This window comes from Cheilinus undulatus, linkage group 23 (assembly GCF_018320785.1).
Source record: "Cheilinus undulatus linkage group 23, ASM1832078v1, whole genome shotgun sequence".
In the NCBI taxonomy this organism is placed as follows: Eukaryota; Metazoa; Chordata; class Actinopteri; order Labriformes; family Labridae; genus Cheilinus; species Cheilinus undulatus.
In genome coordinates, this window is record NC_054887.1 from 30592040 (window position 1) to 30607280 (window position 15241).

Below are 15241 nucleotides of genomic sequence, written 5' to 3' on the forward strand. Positions count from 1 at the left end.
ACCACTGGCCCCGCCCCTAGAACATCATTGGTTCTGCTGTTTGCTGCTGTAATCCATTATAAAAATGAAGATATCTTTTGTATAATATTTTTCTATTTATAGTGTCGTCTCAATTTTGTCATGAAAAAATCGGCTAAATCTGCTTGTAATAATGTTTGTTTACAGCATTAGCATGGTAGCACTGCCTTGTTTTGAAGCCAAGAAGAGTAATGCAGTGTAGCAAAAGCTCCATACTCTATTGAAGGCCATATTCAATTTATTTTAAAGAATTTTGGGGGGCCAATCAGATAGCAGGGGGCCCTTGTCAATGCTTTCTACCATTGGCCCCGCTCCTGGAACATCATTGGTTCTGCTATTTGTTGCTGTAATCCATTAGGGCAAAATATAAATGAAGACATCTTTAGTATTTTGGTTGTGAATATTTATACTGTTTATAGTGTCGTCTCAATTTAGTCCTGAAACAACAGCTATAGCTGCTTGTCAAAATGTTTGTTTACAGTATTAGCATGGTAGCACTGCTTTGTTACGAAACTAAGAAGAGTAATGCAGTGTCGCGAAAGTCTCATTCTCTACTGGGGCCATATTAGGTTATTTAAAGAATTTTTGGGGGGTCAATCAAAAATGGGCCACATTTTGCCCCTGGGCCATAGTTTGGACATCCCTGCTCTAGATGGAGGTGTGAGGCTTTGTCTGCTCTGAGGCTGCCAAAATAAGATTTGCCATGATAAAACAGTTATTAAGTAGTTAATACAACGGACTTTTGATAAGAAAAGCATGCGTAGGCATTTTATAAGGTTTTATCAGTGAAACATTTAAAAACTGTGTTGGTGTTTGGGGCCACTTTTTCTTCTCTTGGGTCCTGGAGGACCTCCAAGTAAAAAAGGTCTGGAAACACTGCTCTAGATCAGGGGTGGGCAGTAGCTCTGTAAGAATGTGTGATTATGCTGGACAAAACTGTGATTACTATAACTCACCCTCTTCCATTAGAATGCTGGAGTTCAGCTGACTTAATCCTGTGGACGATTTCAAAAGGGCAAGTTTTCTGTCTTCACTTTAATGAAGTTTTTCTATTCAGAGTTTGATGTCTGAATAAATGAGCTTGCTGAGCATCAAAAGGTCTGATCACTATGAAACTGCTGCTTTTCTTCTGATTATTTTACTGTCATCCTTCAGAAAATGAAGGTCAGGGTTTCACTTTGTTCATTCACATCTACAAGCTGGGAGTGTAAAATCTCGACTTTCTGTTCTTTACAAACTCTCCGACCATGAATCCATTAAAAGTAGTTGCTTATTTCACAACTAAGCTATGAATTATTGATGCTTTTCCTCGGATGGGTTGAGAACACCGGAATAAAATTTACTGGAAAAGAAGGACAAACTGAAAAGCGCTCAATGAGCAGATTTGGACACAAAAGCAGAAACCCCCACCCCCTTTTAGACCGTCACACTTCATCCAGTCCACCTTAAATCTGCAGCCTGTGTTTTAAGGAGGCCCTCCTTATTAGTAATGCAGTATTTCAAGCAGCAGCAGGGGCCTCAAATGAATATTACCCCCTCATGTCCCCTCTGTTTCCTTCACCCCCCCTCTTTGGGTGGATAATAGAGAGCTCTAATGGAGTTTTTCAGGGGGGGTTGTGGCTTTTTACTTGGAAAGATACTCCAAATGTAGCAGAATTTTAAAGATTTACTTCTTACAAATAAATCTGCAGACTTAAAAGTGTCTTTTCCTTCAGATATTAATCATAATCTCATCTTTCTTTGTTTTTGATGTTGTTTATCAAAGTGCCTCCTCTCCACTGATGTATTTACAAGATCGTTCCTGCCCGCGCACAGATCTTTCTTTATTTTATTTTCTTCTCCAGTGGATGCACAAACAGCCAGAGAAGAGGAAGAAGAAGGAGCCCCCTCCCCCCCCTTCCTCACCCACAGACCCTCTGTAGTGTGTAGAAAAGCATAAACAGGCAGCAGCAGTGTGTTGAAGAAGACGGCGGGGCAGTGGGATGGAATATCAAATATTTAGAGGCTCTTGGTTTCAGCCGTGTGAGGGTGAAGCGGAGGGGAAACAGTCGTACTTATCTCAGCTTTGGAAAATGTATTTTTCTTTTGCACTCTGAAGAGGACGGGGGAGGGTGGGGGAGGGGTCCGTGTGTGATGATGAGGACAGTCTGGTGGGGATGGAGGGTCTCAGACTGTCTCTGTTTCACTTCATGGTGTTAAATAAAAACAAAGTGAAGCAGAGTTGTATTGATTTTAACGGAAAGTAGTGTAAAGTTAGGAGGAGGGGAAGTCACTCCACCAGGCCAGAATAAAGCAGACCGTATCTGTTTGATAGCACGGCAGCATTAACAGAAGTCAGCAGAAGCCCATTTTTAGACATGTTCCTTCCTGATAAAGAGTCCTGATCTGATACCAGTGTGAACTTTCTGGACTGACTGTGCAGACTAGCAAATTATTTCAGACCTATATTTGTCTCAGAACATGGCTTAACTAATAGAATCATCATGTACAGCATCTCTGTGAGCCTGAAGTTGTTTTCCTGCTGATTATGGAGTTTAACTGCTAAGTATTAAAATAACAATAATACAGGGGGATGCAACACAGACTCTCTCTGTCTTTCCATTATGCTCTAGTCACTTAGCCTCACGTGATCACAGAACAGCCTGCCATTGGCTTACAAACCCTCACAGAAGATAAACCATATAACGGTTAGCATTCAAACGAGCAGTAATAAATGATCAGATCAAAACAGATAAAAAGATGTTCAATATCGGGTTTACTGGTGTGGATTTAACCATTAAAGTCCCAAAAAGTCACGTAAGTTCCAGACTAGGTTGTAAAACTAACTAAAGCACTAAAACTAAAATTTAAAATCATTTAAGTTAACTGAAACTAAATAAAAACAGCACAGTGGTGCAGGGGCTGGTGCTGTTGTCTCACAGCAAGAAGGTCGCTGGTTTGCTTCCCGGTCAGGGCCTGTCTGTGTGGAGTTTGCATGTTCTCAGGTTATTTGGTGACTCTAAATTGCCCGTAGGTGTGAATGTGAGCATGCCTGGTTGTCTGTCTCTATATGTCAGCCCTGTGATTCCCCCCCCCCCCCCCCCGCGACCTGGAACAGAATAATTATAAAACTAGTTAACAAAACTAAATAAAAAAGAATAAAAATGGAGACAAAATATCCTTAGTTTTGGTCTTTGACACAACCAGACTGACTGGCACCTGAACACAAGTCTGGGAAGATTAAAATAGCCTGATCTGATTGGTTAAGACTTCACATAGTGGTAGTTTTATGTCTGGAGTTGTATTCAAACATCATCATTAAGTAAATAAATGATGAATGAAGTGTAGCCTGTTTAAATGTTTTAAAAAATGTATGACGCTCACTCAGCCTTAGCATCTATCCATGAAAAACTAAAACTAATAAAAACTAAACTAAAACGAAGCATTTTTGCAAAATAAAAACTAAACTAAACTAACAAAACAGCAGTCAAAACTAATAAAAACTAAACTAAACTAAAATCTAACACAGAAAGTGAAAACGAAATAAAAATAAAAGCTAATGAAAAATCTTAAACTATTATAACCTTGGTTCCAGGCTCACTAAAAATGCTGTGGCAAGGTCTGGAAGGTATTTTAATGATCACATTCAGAGAAAAACTGTTTGACAGACACCAGACAGTGTGTTTTCTTTCAGTTTTAGATGAACTTAATTCTTATCTGTGCGTCTGTCTTAGTATCTTTGTACTATGGTGATAAATTGTTAATATTTATTGTTGAATTAACAGATTGTAGTCTTCCAAAAGAGTTGGTATCCAAACACTAGAAGTGTGGACTACCTTATAATGTAATTTGATTTGATTTAAGCTTAGTCAAAGTAAAGTGTGGAAATGTTCAATAAAAGAGGCCCAAAGAGGTCCTAGGCAGGGATTATTATATTGGAAAACATCTTGTTTCTTTGATCAAAAAACGAGGAAACTCCTGCTCACTAAATTGCCAAAAAAGAAAAAAAAAAACACCTGCAGTGTTTCTGAAACATTGTCAGAATATTTTTGCTATTAAGACAGTGTGTAGGAGTTTTCTCTCTGTTTTGGATGAACTTATTCCTTGTCTATGCTCCTGTTAAATTCCATGTAATTTTTTAGAGCTGTATACTACATAGAAATAAAGTGCTGATATCAGTTATAATGGAGGTTGCACATTGCACATAACTCCTGCACGCTGTCAAAGCGTACAAAAAATATTCGGTTAGAAATCAGACTGAAGACCTGAAGTTTTTCATCTTTTTAAAGCTTTGGTACTTTTTTATTTTATGCTGTATTTCATCCTAACAGGTCCGTCTCAGCTTTTTTGATACTAATAGTTATTAGAATAAACTGGAATAAGAGAGAATAGTGCTGGATGTGTGTGGTGCAGTTTTGTATCTTCAGAGTAAATCTGTTCTGTTGTGAGTCAGCAGTGAGCATGCTCAGTGTACTAACACTGACAACACCTGCTGATTCTACTACCTGTCCGTCTTTATCACACCTCTGTGTCTCCTTGAAGAAGCTGGTGGTCAGAAACGGTCCTGCAGGGACTACTAAGCCACTCTCCACCTCGTTTCTTAAGGCTGGGTGTTTCCTGTCTCTTTCTGTACCACTGCTCTACTGTATCTCTCTCTAACACACTTCTCTCTCTCTCTCTCTCTGCAGAAGCTGGCGGTCAGAAGTTGTCCTGTAGGGACGACTAAGCCGCTGTCCCTCATCAAACCTCCCGCTCAGAGCATCGCCATCTCCGTGGTGCCGGCCAAGGCTCCCGTTTCCATGGTTACAGCACACATCAACGGCCAGAAGGCGGCGAGCTCGGAGCCCCTCCAGACGTCCCCCATCAACCTCCAGACGGGCGGCAGGGTGGGGACGGCCGGAGTCCACCCGTTCAGCAGCAGCAGGAGAGCCGCAGAGCTGCCGCCCTCTCAGGTAGATAAAAAAAAAATTAATAAGATTTAATAAATGAACTCACCTCACACCTGGGATACCTGGATGCCACTGAAACAGCTAAAACTTCTCTGATTGATAAGATGGTCCACTTAAGATACTTAAATGCCCTTCAACAACACTTTAATCCAACTTTAAAGGAGCAGTTCAACATTTTTCCACATCAGATCAGTTTTTCAGGCAATATTTAAGAGTTTGACGGCATAAATATTAAAAGACAACGAGCTCACAGCTGCAGAGCAAATCTCTGTTGTTGTTTTTCCACTGAAGTTGTTCACGCTGAAATGGAAATATGAATACAATCAGGTGTACAGAAACGCTGCTAATGAGTGTGCTGTGTTGAAGCAGAGCGCTGCTGTATCCGCTGTGGAGGAGAGGGAACTTCTGTGCAGTTTCTCTCTGATTAAACTGCCGTGTTTTTATCATCTACATGCACCTATATTAAAGCAGAGTTTCTTTTTCTCCTACGCCTCGTAGAGTGACTTATATGCTCTCAATGCTTTATTGTTAAAGTTTTTACACTACGTTTATACTCCTGCCGGCATTTTATCGAAGTAAATAGTCATTTTTTAAACTGAAGTCACATTTTCTCTCTGATTCTGAGCTCCGATTTGCTGTTCTACGTAAGTGCCAGGTTTTAATTTTTCCTTGTCAGTCACTGGAGCCTGTTCAACCTGTTCTGAGACTTGCTTACATAAGGATTTTATAGGTTCATTTTTATTATTATGTATAACCCCAAGTCCAAAAAAGTTAGGGCGCTGTGTAAAATGTAAACATTAAAACTATTTGAATTGAATTTGATGGCTGCAACACATCTCAAAATACTAGGGACAGGGCTTTGATTACCGTTGTGTAGCATCTCTTCTCTTCGTTTTGGGAGAGGGATGTTGTCCCATTCTTGTCTGATGCAGAATTCTAGCAGCTCAACAGTCCTGGTTCAGCATCCAGACTCTTCTCCTGTGAAGCCATGCTGTTGTGATGGATGTGGTATTTGGTTTAGCATTGTCTTCGTGAGATAATCAAGGCCTTCCCTTGATCAGAGCATGAGTTGCTCTAAAATCTATTTTCAGCATTAATAGTTCCTTCCCAGGTGCCGCTGACGTTTAAGCTGCCCACCCATCGGCACTAATGCAACCCCATACCATCAGAGATGCAGGCTTTAGAACTAAGCCAGGATAACAAGCTGGATGGCCCCACTTCTCTTAAGTCCACAGGACACAGCATCCATGGTTTCCCAAAATAATATCAAATGTTGATTTGACTGACCACAGAACAGTTTTCCATTTAGACTCAGTCCATTTTAAATGAGCTTTGGCCCAGTGGTATTACTGAATCCTGTTTACATATGGCTTTTTGTTTGCATAGTGCAGCTTTAACTATCATTTGTGGACGGCACGGCCAACTGTGCTGACGGACAGTGATTTCTGGAAGTGTTCTTGAGCCTGTGCAGTGATTTCTAGTACAGTATCATGCCTGTTTTTAATGCAGTAAGATCATGAGCATCCAACGTTGTTCTAGAATGTGACTGACCTGCTGCCAATTAATCCAATTAGTTGCAAAATTTTCCTCCAGCTGTTTTTCACGAGAATCTCTTATTTCTCCAGACTTTTGATGCCCTGACTTTTTGAGTTTATTTTCCATTGTGAATGAAACACAGGCTCATGAGATTTGACAACCATTACATTCTGATTTTATTTACATTTTTTTGGAATTTGTGTTGTCTATTAGGGAGTTTGCGTCTTTATTGCACGGGCGTTAAACTCAAGGCCCTGGGACTAAATGCGGCCCGTGGTGCAGTTTTACCCGGCCCACAAGATCATTTCATATCTTAATTAGAAGTGGCTCACCTAAATGAGGTCTGCAGATTTCCTCCAGTATAAACATGTAAATTTAACCTTGAAGATTTATTTAAAAAAAAACAAAAAACCTTGTCAAGTCATAAAATTTGAAAAGGTAGAGAGTAGAAATGATAAGATAAAAAGTCAGGAATGAGGTAAAGAAATCAATTTGTGTTTTCATTTCATATTTTCATTTTGCATCCCAAGATTATGATCTAAATTTAGGATTTTGACTTTTTTATTTCATATTTTGACCTTTTAAATTCATAATTTTGACCTTTTCTCTCATGTTGTGACCTTTTAGGTTCAAAATTTTTCATTTAAATCATATTGTGACCTTTTAAACTCCTAACTTTGACTTTTAGTCCCATATTTTCAGTTTTTAAACTCCCGATCGCGAATTTTATCTCATATTTTGACATTTTAGAGTCACAATTTAGAATTTTATCTTCTATTTTGACATTTTAAACTCTTAATTTGGTTTTTATCTCATATCTTGACCTTTAAACTCATGATTTTAAGTCTCTATCTCATATATTTCCCTTTTAAAGCCTTATTTTCACTTTTAAATTTGTATTTTGACCTTTAGGACTTATAAAGTTGTCTTTTTATCTCAGAGCCTTTAACATATTTATTTATTTAGCATTTATTCGACATGGACACACAATAACATTGGTGCTGTGATATTTAATCATTTTGACTTTTTTTTTTTTTTTAAGAAATCTTAAAATCATTTCCCCTATAATTCATTACCTGTGAAAACACTGTTGACAGTTTTTGGTCAAATCTTGACCCTGTTAGGCCCTCAGGTCAGACCTAAATTCAGATTTCAGCCCCTGCAGTGATGGAGTTTGACACCCCTGCTTTACTATCTTGGACAGTATATATATCAGCATCCTATGTTTACTTAGTGTAAGGATGGAAAACACTCATACCAAATCATGTTAAAGGTTTAATATGTGACTTCAGAGAAGATTTTCAGACCAAAACAAATCCTCTCTTTGGACATACTTCCTTCATCCCTAAGCTCTTCCCTACCCAACTCCATCCAAAAAGTGCTAGACGCCTTAGGCACCCAGTATGGGGTAATTTCTCTTTCTCAGTTATCAAAACTTGCAGAAAAATTCCTGCACAGTCTAAATTAAAACTCTCCTCCCCTGGTAGCTTTTGGCTGAGAAGTATTATCCTGGACTCAGCATTGCTCCTCCTGTTTTGCATGCTATTGTTGAAATTTGCTCAGCAGTCGACCACGATAATCAGTGTTGGTTTAATTTAGATGTATATATTATTTAACATGCAGAAATGAAGTATATTTGCATAAAGCTGAACCTTTTCCAGTCCCTCCTCCTCATCATCACACCCTGAGAGAGTTAACGTGTTGTTTTAACTCCAGTTCATCCTGCAGCATCTCCTCGGTTTTAAACCTATATGTGTGAATTTTTGTTTGCTGTTTGGAGGCAGAGAAGCAACAGTGCTCATAAAAATTCTGCAGGTTTCATCCTGTGTAGTTCTTATTCCCTCCTTTGTGCAGCAGGAGATGACTTGTTATGATTCCAGGAAGCAGGAATAATAGATTTGTTGGCCATGTTTCTGACATGTAACACATGTGTAATGATTGGGGAATCATACGGTTGGATTTTGTGTATCAGAGATGTAGTGTGTCCTCTGAGTGTGTGTTAGGATCCAGGCTGCGCCTCCTCGCTCTGTATTCAGCACCATCACCTCCATCAGCACACAGCCGGGGATCACAGCTCCACACTGCTGCCTCCTCACTATTACTGTAATTGCATGGGCCCCATACAGGGAGGGGGGCCGGGGCTGGGGGCCCTGAGGCTCCAGCTTTATAATTCATCTGTGTGTCCAGCAGATCAGAGTCTCTGTCCATCAACACGGTTCATATGAGATAGAGCGAGTCTGTTAGCGTGACACCTTCACAGAGATTGACAGGAAATACACATGAGCTTTAAAACATGAAGGAAGGGAGAATGCATTTTTTATCCTTCACTCTTTTTGTGAGTTTAATTTTTATGATGACTGTGTGTATGTATGAAAACATCTGTTTGTGTGTGTGTGTGTGTGTGTGTAAGTTTCAGTGTATGCATAAATGTATGTATGTAGGGGAGAATGGGGTTGGTTGTTACACCTTTACACTAATATGATTTGCACGTGTCAAAAGTCATTCCTATGTTAAATAGAAGCTTAAGATGAAATGTATGACCCTCTCATTTTCCGATTTATTTAAAAAAGAGGCACTCTGACACACTGTGACAACCAACCCCATCACAGGTATGGTTGTCACACACTATAGGGTTGCTTGTCACAATGTTTTTTAAATGGATAAAATCTTAAAAAGAAGGCAAGAAGGAGGTACTACATTTGAAACTTAAATTCAATTAATGCATCTTAAAACAAAATGAGCAAGGAGCATAAACATCTTTAGCCTATAAAGAACAAAACAAATAGACCTGACAATAACTACTCACCCAGGCTACACCTATTCAGAGTTACAGTGATGGCAAATGTAGGATCAGTGCCCTCCAGCTAAGTGGAGCTTGTGAGCCCACTAGTTACACATCCAACACCTCTCCCATACCTGCCCTGAGCGGCTGTGACAACCAAGCCCAAAGAGAATGTGACGACCAACCCTGACTGGAATTTCTTGCTAGCATCAAGGCTAACAACTGACTAACAAGAAATTAGCTAGTCAACAACAGTCTAAACTATTTAAGGGTACCAATTGTTTTGTTAAAAGCCCCACTATGTAAAAGCCTAGAAGAAAAATACCAAGGAGCTGAATATGATCCTCTCACCTCTCATTCAGCTGGCCTACTCCAGGAAAAACTATGTAAGGCAAGGCAAGTTTTTCTGTTTAGCACATTCAGCAACAAGGCAATTCAAAGTGTTTCACACAGGACATTAAAATACAACGACAACAGGAAAAAATAAACACAATAGAAGCTTTTTAAAAGAAAAGTAGGTGAGCTTTGGACCCAACACTGGAAATGTCCAACTTTTGGGAGAGGGCGCCCTCTGGTGGCGAAATATTATGAGTGTGACAATCAACATGTGTGCCAACCAACCCTGTTCTCCCCTATATATGTATTCACAAAGGTGTAGTATATACATACATAATGATGAGCATAGATACATACAAACATACAGTGCTCAATTTGCAGTAAGACAGCATCTTTTTCAAAAATAAACTATTTACAGTAGTGCAATCAAATCTCTAAGTGTGCCAGATACTTTTGAGGATGCATGTGTTTGCAGAAGACCATGTTGAAACAATAACACATGGGACTTGTGACCTGCTAGAAAACAAGACAATTATAGCCTGATTATATTAGATTTTTTTTGATGTTTGCGCTTTATACTCGTTTCTGCAAAAGAAGGAAGGATATTTTTAGAAGGAAACGGTACTCTGGAACACATTGACTGTGTGATCTGTTAGTGTTACCACTCTGGTTTTATATTCAAAAAGAATTATTGCTCCATCTCATTTGGTTGCAATTCTACCCGCGGTTAAAAATAGATAGGCAAATGGGAGCGCAGGCGATCTCATAGGTTTTAAAGGGTTAATATGTGATTAAGATGCAAAAATATCTAATTGGGATTTTGGTTCATACAGCAAATTTGAAATTGGTTGCTTTCCTGAATAGGGCTGGTCAATTAATCCCAAATTAGATTAAATTACAACATGCCCTGCTGCAATTTTCAAATCGCAGAAGGTGCAGTATTTCTTTAACCTAAAATCTGTGTCAAAATAGCAGTTTAAAACTTTTTTGCAGCAGAGATATTATGCATTACATATCATGCAATCATTCGAGTGATGTATGTTAGGAAGTAATCTACAAAAAAAATCTTACTTTCTTCATTTTTGTTTTTCTTATTGAATATGAGAATGACATTAAAATTGTTGCTCCCTTTATACAACAATTCATATCCAATTTGCAATATGAGTCAAAATCATCACAATTCTATTTCTTTTCAAAATTTTAAGCCCTTTTAATCAAATATAGTGTTGGTTATAGAATAGAATGACTATTTGCTTGCTTTTGCTGGAAAAATACATGAGATGAGGAACTTAAGAAATAATTGCATATTGAATTGCAGTTGCAATATTAGGGGAAAAAATTGCTATTAGATTAATTTCCCAAATTGTACAGCCCTAATACTAAAGGGATGACATTTTTTTGTTATTCTCATTTTCATTAAGAAAATCATAAACACTAACAGGAAGAGTATGATTTTTGTAAAATGTTCTGAATAAACACACTTGTATGAACACATAATGTGTAGAGCAAAAAATCTCTGCTGCTGCAAAAAATTATCAAATTGGTATTTTGGTATTGCACTGTCTGCAATTTATTAAATTGCAGCAGGTCATTTTGCAATTTAATCTAATTTGCAATTGATTCCCCAGCCCTAATATATACCAACATGCATTCATAACAACATGCATATACACTTTAATACAAATAGTCATTCATACATCCTTATATATTTATATTCACTTAGCTGCACAGTAATTCATTCTTACATTTAGTATTTTCAAAAATATCCGTGCATTCATAAATACATGCATGCATTCATATGTATATTCATGCATTCATACATTTTATCATACAAGCTGCAATCCATGTTTGAAGGTATGTTTGTATGTATGAATTCATTTATACTTGAGAAAAACTGACATTTCCATAGTGAAGCGAATAACATCAAAACTAATAACAACACTTATTTGATTTTTAAATGATATAAACATTGCAGACTTACACACATATTTTACAGTTACATGCAAACGAAGGTTATAACAGTTTGGGATTTTTCATTAGTTTCTATTTTATTTTGTTTTCAATTTCTGTGTTCTTTTTCAGTTTAGTTTTTATTAGTTTTGACTGCTGTTTTGTTTAGTTTTTATTTGGCAAAATGCTTCGTTTTAGTTTAGTTTTTATTAGTTAGGCTGAGTGAGCATCATACATTTTTGAAAACATATTCAAACAGGGTACTCTTCACTTATCATTTATTCATTAATATGTTTGAATACAACTCCAGATATAAAACTACCACTGAGTGAAGTCTTAACCAATCAGATCAGGCCATTTTCCTCTCCCCAGACTTGGGTGTTAATACCAGTCAGTATGGTTGTGTCAAGGACTAAAACTAAGAATATTTTGTCTCCATTTTTGTTTTATTTTAGTTAGTTTTATAAGCGCACTATACAGTTAGTTAGTTTTCTTTTTTTTTTTTAAAGCTTAGTTTTTATTTAGTTTCAGTTAACTAAAATGATTTTTGAATTTTAGTTTTAGTGATTTAGTTAATTTTAGTTAACTATAACAACCTTAATGCAAACATACAGGTTAGTCTTACAGTTCTACACATATGCTTACATACTGGCATGCATACGGAAGAACTTGCGTACTAATAAACAAAGAAACAAACAAACGTAACACTCTTGTTTCAGCACACACATATATTTCTCTGCATACTGTGATTTCATTATCCATGGATGCATGCCTTCCTAAGCACATATGTGTGTTTGTGTGGTATATAGAAATACAAATATACATAGGAACATTTGGAGCTTTTTGTGTGCTTTATCAAAATAGAGGAAATTGTGCATTCATTTAGACTTGTGCAACATTTTTACATATTCAGCTTTTTATAAATTAAACCAGGTTGAAATTATTGCATAATTTTTTAGATGAACACATACAATAACATTTGTAATTCTATCATTCATGCAAAGACACTTTTTATCCTGTGGTTTGTTAACATTCCTACATTCAGACTCTCAGACACATAAACCCAGTCTTATGCTGGAGTAGCTGATCAACTACCACTGAGAGAAAGAGAGGGTGGGGCCGTGTTTGAGGAGTCGATGAGGGTCATGGAGTTCAGGAGTCGCATCAGGATCCAAACGGTGCTCTCTGATTGGCCGATTCTTGCTGTGTGTGACGTTGCTCTGTGAGCCCGTGGTTATGATTCAGAGCAGGTCCGACACTCACAGACGCTGGCTGCGATAAAGCTGCTTCGTTTCATCAACGTGTCACTCCGGAGACTCCCCTCCTCCTCCTCCGTCTTGTCCTCGTCCTCACTCGTCATCTGGACTGACTCCCTCTGTGCCCCCGCTGAGCCGGGGGTGGTGGAGGTGAGCGGGTCAGGAAGCAGGATTGTTTTTGGGCTCTTTACGGCTGTATTGTTCAGAGAAAGTGGGCACTCTTCACCCAGCTGCCAGCCAATAAAGAACAAAACCCCCCCCCGGCCTGCAGCTTTTCTTACCTCCATCAATCCTGAGTCGTAAAGGCTCGGCCAATCAGAGGCAAGCGTGTGGGGTGAGTCAAAGAAGTGGAGGGGGGAGGCAGCAGGTCCCTTAGACCACCTGGCCACTAATTCAGAGATCAATAATGAGGTGTAATGGGGTTACTGCTCTGCATGAGTGCACACATTATCGCTGCATTGTTTCAGCTCCTCACACTTCTGTGTGAAGGCACGAGTCTCATTCAGTCATTTCAAACTCTCTTCTCTGTTACTCATTTATCTTCTACCTTTTCTCAAGCCCTGTATCTTTCTTCATAACTCTGCAAAAGATGTAGAGTTTAGCTTTTACTGAATGAGAGAAGTCACCCAGTAAAGTTAGAAATATCAGGAAATGTGAGATGCTCCAATTGATTTACACCCAAACTAACGACGACCAAAACCAATCACCTGTGGTTAAAACTCTGGTGTCTGTGGCTGAGGAAAGCTCTGTATGTGGTGGAGTGCAATTATATAATTCAGTTGTCTGAACTGAAATGCAGCAATTTGGACAGTCAACTTGACTAGAAACTTTGTCTGCTGTTACTGTTGGCCTGTCGCCACTAAAAACAGCTGTGGTAAGATCTCCTAAACTTTGTAGGTAGTCCTGTAAATAAAAATATATCCAGTGATGAAACCAGCAGGATAGTCAATTTAAATGAGGTGGCATAAGGTGGAGACGGTAAATAAAACACCATCATGGTGTGTTTAGATGTCATTTCAAGAAGGAAATTGAGGTTTTTGGAAGGAAACTGAGTCATAAAGGCTCGGCCAGTCAGAAGTGAGCATGTGGAGTGAGAGGAGAGTTGAATTTTCTCAGCAATTTAAAAGAAGTGCATCTATCACAGCAGCATTAAACCTCAAAATGATAGAAAATGGAGTGTGCTGTGCAAAGAAGAGTTCATTTCTGCAACTCTTTTAGTTTTAGTCACATAATTGAGGCCGTTTCTTTAAAATCTATTCTAGACTATGGTGGCGTAATTTACAGGAATAACTCTGCCTCCACTCTAACTCGCCTTAACTCCATTGATCATTCAGCCCTCAGATTTATAACTGCTGTCACTCTACTCATCATATGATAAAGATGGCCACCTCTAACTGTAAGACATGATAGGCCAGTGTTACTCAACCCTGCTCAAAAAAAGAGCCAAATAGTTAGAAATTACTTTTGCAAGAGCCACAATCTAAGTGGTGGAAAAAAAGGGTTGAAGTGGCAATAAAAATAAGTTAAAGGTGGCCAAAAATGACCAAAAATTGGCACAAATTGATGAGGGGCAAAATAGGCATAAAATAGCTAAAACTGGGTATAAAGTGTCAAAAATGTAAAGAGAAAGTTGCCAAAAAGGTTGAGAAGTGACAAAAGAAGCGGGGTACAGGTGGCAAAAATGGTCAAAAAACAGCAAAAAAGTTGTAAAAAATTAGTAAAAAGTGACTAAAATGGGCAAAAAGCAAGAAAAAGTTGGGGAAATCAGTTAAAAGGGGCATTTAATGGCAAGTCATCCGCACTGTTGATATTTACATCGGCCATTTTGTTTATTATCCTTCTTCCACGCCATTTAAACTTAAAAAAATTAATTTTCTTCCTCATTTGACTGCAATCACTTTTCTCATTTCTAACTTTTAAAATTTTTGAAATACAGCTATTGTCATGCTATTTTCAGCTATTTCTATGCTTTTACAGCCATTGAATGCAATTTTAAGCTACTTTTAGGCCAAAATCAGCCATTTCTATGCTATTTTCAGCCTATATTAGGCTACTTTCAACTATTTTTATCCTTTTTTGAGCTATTGAATGCCATTTTCAGCTACCTTTGTGCCATTTTATACTATTTTCAGCTATTTTTGTGCTTTTGGCTATTTCAGCAGTTTTTCCACAATTCAGCTCTCAGTATCCCCACGCAATTTCAGCTGAAATTGCAATTTTGATCTAGTTTTGGGTGTTTTTTTAACTTTAGACTAAACTTAAATAAAATTAGCACTGACAGATTTAAAATTTGTCACGGAACAACCCTAGTATTAGAGAATTATCAACAATACTTGAAGGAAACTGGGCATAAACCCAAATGACTGAACTGTATGGATTAAAAATGGATCCTACGTCTTTATAAACACTGATAAAATGTTGTTTTATTTCTAAAG

The 15241-nt window shown here is 38.1% G+C and overlaps 1 protein-coding gene across 1 annotated transcript in view; it reads left to right on the plus strand.

The window, feature by feature from the left end:
• The window catches only part of phf21b (PHD finger protein 21B), a 157230-nt gene that overhangs the window by 122497 nt on the left and 19492 nt on the right, over positions 1-15241 (plus strand). The window contains exon 7 of the mRNA XM_041781051.1: positions 4686-4949. Coding sequence (XP_041636985.1) covers positions 4686-4949 — 264 coding nt within the window. The remainder of the gene's footprint in view (positions 1-4685; positions 4950-15241) is intronic.